This window comes from Cimex lectularius, unplaced genomic scaffold (assembly GCF_000648675.2).
Source record: "Cimex lectularius strain Harlan isolate CLEC.00 unplaced genomic scaffold, Clec_2.1 scaffold1, whole genome shotgun sequence".
NCBI lineage: Eukaryota > Metazoa > Arthropoda > Insecta > Hemiptera > Cimicidae > Cimex > Cimex lectularius.
Window position 1 is genome coordinate 556,343 of NW_019392813.1, and position 8,382 is coordinate 564,724.

Here is an 8,382-nt window from a genome sequence, read left to right on the forward strand (position 1 = left end):
TCTGCAGTAGATGAAATAATTTAAAAAATCTCTCAAAGAGGCTGGATTCTTTTCTTTCATTTAAAAATATAAAGTATGATAAAGTGATATTGCCTGTGTTTAAAAAATTAATTTCCTCTAAGTACTGAATGAAATTAAGAAGTAAGAAATAAAACATAAATTTCATGCATAACAGGTCAATTGTTGTACATTATACATAAAAGAATGTTATATAATGTTGATATTGTTTATTGGAATCCTTTACTGCAAAAAAAACCAATGTCAAGTAAAATATTTGGTGTTTTGGAGTAGCATTTTATATTCCAAAAGGTCAAATAAATTTAGTTTTTTCAAAAGTTTGATCGACAATATCCTTCCTGGTCTGTCTAGTCTTTCATTCTATATTTGTTTAATATAAGCTGCACAAAAAAAAAAAAAAAAAAAAAAATGGAGGAGTGTGGTACATATATCAAAAAAATGTCTCAAAGAAGTCGGATTCTTTCCTTTCGTTAAAAAGAATAATGTATGATAAATTGATACGCTTAGGATTTGCATGTTTTAATAGAATTTCTGTTTTAATCTGTATTACTTTATTTGCTTGCTGTAGGCTGCACATGCAAAAAGATGAGTTTAAGGTTCGGGTTTTTTCAAATTTTTCTGCAGTGATGAAATTAAAAAAATGTCTCAAAGAGGCTAGATTCTTTTCTTTCATTAAAAAACGATAAAGGGATATTGCCTGTATTTAAAACATTAATTTCCTCTAAGTACTGAATGAAATTAAGAAGTAAGAAATAAAACATAAATTTCATGCATAACAGGTCAATTGTTATACATTATACATAAAAGAATGATATATAATGTTGATATTGTTTATTAGAACCATTTGTTGTAAAAAAACCAATGTCAAGTAAAATATTTGGTGTGTTTTGGAGTAGCATTTTACACTCCAAAAGGTCAAATAAATTTAGTTTTTTCAAAAGTTTGATCGACAATATTCTTCCTGGTCTGTCTAGTCTTTCATTCTATATTTGTTTAATATAAGCTGCACAAGAAAAAAAAAAAGAAAACCGAATGGAGGAGTGCGGTACATATATCAAAAAAATGTCTTAAAGAAGCCGGATTCTTTCCTTTAGTTAAAAAGAATAATGTATGATAAATTGATACGCTTAGGATTTGCATGTTTTGATAGAATTTCTGTTTTAATATGTACTACTTTATTTGTTTGCTGTAGGCTGACCATGCAAAAAGATGAGTTTAAGGTTTGGGTTTTTTCATATTTTTCTGCAGTAGATGAAATAAAATTTAAAAAAAAAATGTCTCAAAGAAGCTGGATTCTTTTCTTTCATTAAAAAAATATAAAGTATGATAAAGTGATATTGCCTGTATTTAAAAAATTAATTTCCTGTAAGTACTGAATGAAATTAAGAAGTAAGAGATAAAACAAAAATTTACATAACAGGTCAATTGTTGTATACTATACATAAAAGAATGATATATAATGTTGATATTGTTTATTAGAACCATTTGTTGTAAAAAAACCAAATGTCAACTAAAATGTTTGGTGAGTTTTTGAGAAGTGTTTTATACCAAGGCTCAAATAAATTTAGTTTTTTCAATAGTTTGATCGACAATATTCTTCCTGGTCTGTCTATTCTTGCTCTTTCATACTATATTTGTTTACTATAAGCTGCAAAAGAAAAAAAAAAAATGAATGGAGGGGTACGGTACATATATCAAAAAATGTCTCAAAGAAGCCGGATTCTTTCCTTTCGTTAAAAAGAATAATGTATAGTAAATTATGTAATAAATAATGTATAATAAATGCTAAGGATTTGGATGTTTTAATATAATTTCTGTTTTAATATGTACTACTTTATTTGCTTGATGTAGGCTGCACTTGCAAAAAAATGAGTTTATGGTTCGAGTTTTTTCATATTTTTCTGCAGTAAATGAAATAAAATTTTAAAAAAATGTCTCATAGAAGCTGATTCTTTTCTTTCATTAAAAAAATATAATGTATGATAAAGTGATATTGCCTGTATTTAAAAAATTAATTTCCTGTAAGTACTGAATGAAATTAAGAAGAAATAAAACATAAATTTCATACATAACAGGTCAATTGTTGTTTATTACACATAAAAGAATGATATATAATGTCGATATTGTTTATTGGAATCCTTTAATGTAAAAAAAAACCAATAGCATTTTATACTCCAAAGGGTCAAACAAATTCAGTTTTTTCAAGTTTGATCGACCACGTTCTTCCTGGTCCGTCTATTCTCGCTGTTTAAACTTTGTTTGCTTTAAGCTGCCCAAGCAAAAAAAAATATATTTATGAGTAGGTATATTAGGGTTTTTTTGTATTTTTCTCCAGTAATAAAAAAAAATTGGATTATTTTTTTCCTTTCTACAGGAGGGAAAACAAGGGGCGAGTCATTAGGGACGCTCCTAAAAATAGACGTCTGATTCACAGCCTCTTTTGGCCGAGAGCGAAAAGGCAGCAGAGAACCGGGTCGAATCTTCGTTGGGGCAGCAGGCGGAACGGCAGACGGAACGCGATTCCGGCCGGTCAAGGATCGAAGTGTGGGGGAACCCGTCGGCAAGGCGGGACATCGTGTCCTTTTAAGGACGTGGCCTCCGTCCTCCACCCAAGAGAGGAAAACCGCCTCCGGGTTCATTTTCAACATTTCCAGGAAGTTTTCCAGGCGTCCATCTCGCGACGTAGGAAAAAAAACTTCAAAGAAAATTCGCAATGTAAACAAATATTTTCAATCCTGGGGAATTTTACCTGTTGCGCCACTGGCTCGAGGATGCTCTCGATCGTTTTAGTGTGGAAGACGGGCATTTTGATTTGAATGAGGGCACGGAGAACGGATTGGGCTGGAGCGGGGAAATCCTCGTCGAGTAACACAACGCGGGCTTACGAAGACGTACGTCCTCGGAGAACGAAACCTGACAGTCGACTGACTCAGTGACTCTCACTCGGTCTCGGCAGCCTGAGTTCGATTCGTCTTGCGTCGAGTTTCAACTCGGCTCAATCGATCTCGACGAGGCAAATTCGAATCTAGTCGCTCGATCTTCGTTCATCCGCTACGCACTTCATGTCTTCTGTACTTCGTAAAACTTTTGTAAGTTAACTATTGGCCTTAATCCAGTATGGACTTTTCTTTCAAAAGCTCTGTTATTATTCTACATTTTAGGCAGTTTTTCTCAACGTTTTTCTAGTTAATTTTAGCACTTTATGAGAAGCACTAACAAGGGAACGACCAGGTTGGTGAGTCACAGATTTGGACCAAACTTATTTTAGTGATTGAGTCCTGGTTTCGCGTTTTTTTTTTTGTTTTTTTTTTGTTTGAAAGTTGAAATTTTGCTTTGTTTAACATTTTTATTTCACCTTCTACTTGCCAAATCAACTATTTCGATATATCATTTTACAGAATTTTTATGTAGATGCAATAAAAATATAGTAAAAGCTATCCAAATTTATCAGTAATAAAAAAAAAACTAAAAACCATATATTTACAAGTAAACTAGTCATATTTTTTTTTTAATTAATTTATTTATTTATTTTTTTGAAAGTTGAAATTTTGCATTGTTTAACATTTTTATTTCGCCTTCTACTTGCTCAAATCAACTATTTCGATATATCATTTTACAGAATTTTTATGTAGATGCAATAAAAATATAGTAAAAGCTATCAATGTTTATCAGTAGTAAAAAAATCTAAAAACCATATATTTACAAGTACACTAGTCATATTTTTTAAATACTTTTTTTTGTTGTTTGAAAGTTGAAATTTTGCATTGTTTAACATTTTTATTTTGCCTTCTACTTGCTCAAATCAACTATGTCGATATATCATTTTACAGAATTTTTATGTAGATGCAATAAAAATATAGTAAAAGCTATCAAAGTTTATCAGTAATAAAAAATATATAAAAACCATATATTTACAAGTAAACTTTTTCTTTTTTGAAACTAATATGAAATTTCGACTTAGCACCTCTAGATCACATACAATCTCACATACCACTTATTCACCTTTCCTATATATTTATCCTTGCCAAATCCCCCAAGCGGAGTGGAAACAGCTTAGGTGAGGACTGTGTGGTTAGACAGTCACAAAAAATTTTCGTGGAACTAATATGAAATTTCGTTTCAGCACTTCTACAGACAAAGAGAAAAATGATGTTAAAACTTGCACTATTTGAACTAGGAATGTCTGTCAAACGGTTGTCGAAATTATCAGTCCAAATATTAACTTACGACTGGCTTTTTACGAAACGAACATATACACGATTTTATGTTATCCGTGAAGCCGAGAAAATATATGAGTACGAGGCGTAAATTTGATCGGTCGAGCGGGTTTAACATCGCTAAGTTTTTCTTTATATTTTTAATCTAACTTCCAAGGGGACAACTGAGTTGGTGGGACGCAGATTTGGACCAAACTTTATTGGTGTTTGTACACTCAAAATATCGGACACATATCCGCCACTTATTGTCAATGGGCCCTAGTTTCGCAAAAAAAATTTGAAAGTTGAAATTTTCAGTTTTTTTAAATATTTTTATTTTTCTGTTCTACTTGCTCAAAGCAATATGTGAATATATCATTTTACGGTATTTTTTATGTAGATGCGATAAAAATATAGTAAAAGTTATCAAAGTTTATCAATAAACAAAAAATTTCTAAAAACCTTCAATTATGTTTGAAGTAAACTAAGTCACAAAAAATTTCTCGTGGAAATAATATAAAATTTCGTTTTAGCATCTCTACAGATCGCTAAATATAAATTTTTGTTTGAATTTAAATTGATTGATTTTTGTCCCCTAAAATTTTTCCGTTTCTTAAGAAGTCGTTCTCGAAATATCTAATTGAAAAGGCTATAATTAAAAACCAACTAAAAGGATTTTAACATAAAACATACCATTTGAAAGAAGAGAATTGTAGCTTTATAACAACCCATGTAGCATAAAAATATATAAAAGATTTCTATTTAAAAAAAAATAATAATAATAATAAAATAAGAAGATATTTTTGTTAGAAATTAACCTCGTTTTTTAAATGATATTAATAGGTGGTTTTTAATGTGTGATTTAGTCATAAAATGCACTTGGCAATTGCTTTAAAATGAATTATCAACCACGAAAATTAGTCCATTAGCTTTTGAAAAAAATGATGTTAAAACTTGCACTACTTGCACCAGAAATGTCCGTCAAGCGGTTGTCGAAATTATGTCAAAAAATTAACTTACAACTGGATTTCTTCGATTTCGTTCTCCAAAAACATATACATGATTTAATGTTCATCCGTGAAGCTGAGAAAATATTTGAGTGCGAAGCGAGAATTTGATCGAAAGAAAAAAATCGGTTTTTCCTCTAACAAGGCGCTTGAATAGATTAAAACTTGCACGATGGAACGGTCGGGCGGGTTTAGCATCGCTAAGCGCCGTTTTTCTTTATATTTTTAATCTAAATTTTAAGAGGACGTTGGTGGCAAACTGATTTGGACCAAATTTTTTTTTGGTGATTTTACACTCCAAAATATCGGACAGACATCAACTATGTGAATATATTGTTTTACAGAATTTTTATATAGATTACAGTAGAAATATAGTAAAAGCTATGAAAGTTTATCAATAATCAATAAAATTCTAAAAAATAAATTTTTCAAGTAAACGGCCATAAATATTTTTCGTAAAACTAATATGAAATTTCGTTTTAGTACCTCTAATGACCCCCTAAATATTTTTTTTTTCAATTTAAATTCATCGATTTTTAACCTCTACAATTTTTTCGATTCTTAAGAAGCTCACGGAATATCTGACGGTTATAATTAAAAAACGGCTAAAAGGATTTTAAACACAAACAGACCATTTGAAAGAAGAGAAACGTAGCTTCTTAACTATTTATGTAATCATAAAAATATATAAAATAATTCTATAAAAAATACATAAAATAAGAAGATATTTTTGACAGACATTGATCTCGTTTTTTAAATAGAAATAATGGTTCAATTTTAATGTTTGATACAGTTATAAAATGCACTTGATAATTTCTTTAAAACGAATTATGAACCACGAAAACCAGTCAACTAGCATTTGTGAAAAATGATGATAACTATGAATGCTTGTCAGGCAAAAAGGTCGTGGAAATTATCAGGCAGAAAATTAATTTACGATTGGATTTTTACGAATTTACACTTCAAAAACATATACATGATTTAACGTTTATCCTGAAGCTGAAAAAATATATGAGTGCGAAGCGCGAATATTGTCGATTAAAAAAATCCCAAAGTACAAATTTCTCCTTAAAATATCGGACACGTATCCGCCACTTCTTCTCAATAGGCCCTGGTTTTGCCACTTTTTTGTTTTGAAAGTTGAAATTTTCCTTTTTTTAAGATTTTTATTTCGCCTTCTACTTGCTCAAATCAACTATATGAATATATCATTTTACAGTATTTTTATATAGATTGTAATAGAAATATAGTAAAAACTATCAAAGTTTATCAATTATCAAAACATGTCTAAAAACCAAATATTTTTCAAGTAAACTAGGCCATATATTTTTTGCGTGAAAGTAATATGAAATTTCGTTTTAGCACCTCTAGAGACCTAAATATAAATTTTTGTTTGAATTTAAATTTATCGATTTTTTGACCTCTAAAATTTTTCCTATTTTGAATACGTCCTCGGAACAACTGACAGTTATAATTCAAAAACGGCTAAAAGGATTTTAACGTCAAGCAGACCATTTGAAAGAAGAGGAAGGTAGCTTCTTAACAATTTATGTATCACAAAAATATATAAAAGAATTCTATAAAAAAAATACATAAAATAAGAAGATATTTTTGACATTGATCTCGTTTTTTAAATAGAAATAGTCCGATTTTAATGTTTGATACAGTTATAAAATGCACTTGACCATTTCTTGAAAACGAATTATCAACCATAATCAATCAACTAGCTTTTGTGAAAAATGATGATAGAGGACTAGGAATACTTGTCAGGCAGAAAGTTCGTGGAAATTATCAGCCAGATAATTTGAGACTGGATTTTTACGAATTCACTCTTCAAAATCGCGAATTTGGTTGAATAAAAAAAAACCCTAAGAACAAATTTCTCCTTTAACAAGGCGCTTGAATAGATTAAAAATTGCATGATGGATCGGTCGTGCGGGTTTAACATCGCTAAACGCCGTTTTTCTTTATATTTTAATTCTTGCCAAACAATTTTTTGAAAGTTGAAATTTTCAGTTACTTACTTAAATCAACTATGTGAATATATCGTTTTACAGCATTTTTTGTATAGATTGTAATAGGAATATAGTAAAAGCTATCAAAGTTCATCAATAAAAAAAAATGGGGGGTTGAGATGGGGAGTTGATGTCCGAGTGGATCGAGGTCACGATAGCCCAGGTGGTAGAGCAGCGGCGTATCTAGCCGAAGGTCGTGGGTTCGAATCCCTCTCGTGCCATTAGCTTTTTTTCATCTCAACTAAAAACCTTAATTAATAGTAATGTATTAATTGGTCAAGCGCACCACAAAATTAGTGAATTTAATAAAAAAAAATATATATATAACCATATATTTACAAGTAAACTAGGTCATAATTTTATTTATTTATTTTTTTTTATATTGAAACTAATATGAAATTTCGACTTAGCACTTCTAGATCACATACAATTTCATGCACCACTTATTCCTTTCCTATATATTTATCCTTACCAAATCCCCCAAGCGAAGTGGGAACAGCTTAGGTGAGGGCTTTGTGGTTAGAGAGAAGCCTAGTTTATTTAAACAAACTCCGGTTTAAATGACAGCTTGCTCTCTGTAAAACCTGGGCCCCATTGATGAAACAGGAAGTGGTTCCGATCCACGTGAAATTTAATGTATTCAACTCAGTATGTCGGTCAATCATCTGTTACGGCTGCCAGATACGGGGCTACCAACAATATGAAGAAGTCGAGAAATTCCAAAGATTTTTTATTTGTAAGTTATTTGCTCTTCCTACCCCAAACTACATGATTTATTTAGAAACGTCCACTGACCTTAAAACTTCACTTTTCATTTATTTTCAAAATTTTGAATTCCCCTTACATAAAATTGGCAAAAATAACTGCGACCGAAGTCATCAGGAATAAGATCGCCTGGTATGCCCATTTGAAGTAACCTGTCCCACGTACGAAATCCTTGCTGATTGGCCAGCTCTCTTTTTAGATCTGCTATCTAGATTCAAGGAATGGCATCGGAACGGTTGCTTACTCCGAGCTCAGTCCTCGCTTAACTTTTCCTTATTCAAAGACTTGCCTCACCCCCACACTTTATTTAATCTACAGAGAGAGAACCTTAATTCCCTTAGTCTTTCAAACTTAAGATGGCTACTAAAAACCTGTTGCGAG

The 8,382-nt window shown here is 30.9% G+C and overlaps 1 protein-coding gene across 4 annotated transcripts in view; it reads right to left on the reverse strand.

Moving 5' to 3' along the window:
• LOC106661061 (vinculin) overlaps positions 1-2,962 on the reverse strand; it is a 31,465-nt gene extending 28,503 nt beyond the window's left edge. For all 4 annotated transcript variants that reach the window (XM_014384212.2, XM_014384203.2, XM_014384196.2 and 1 more), the window contains exon 1: positions 2,768-2,962. In XM_014384212.2, coding sequence (XP_014239698.1) covers positions 2,768-2,824 — 57 coding nt within the window. In that variant the 5' untranslated portion in view covers positions 2,825-2,962. The remainder of the gene's footprint in view (positions 1-2,767) is intronic.
• Positions 2,963-8,382: the final 5,420 nt, after the last annotated feature.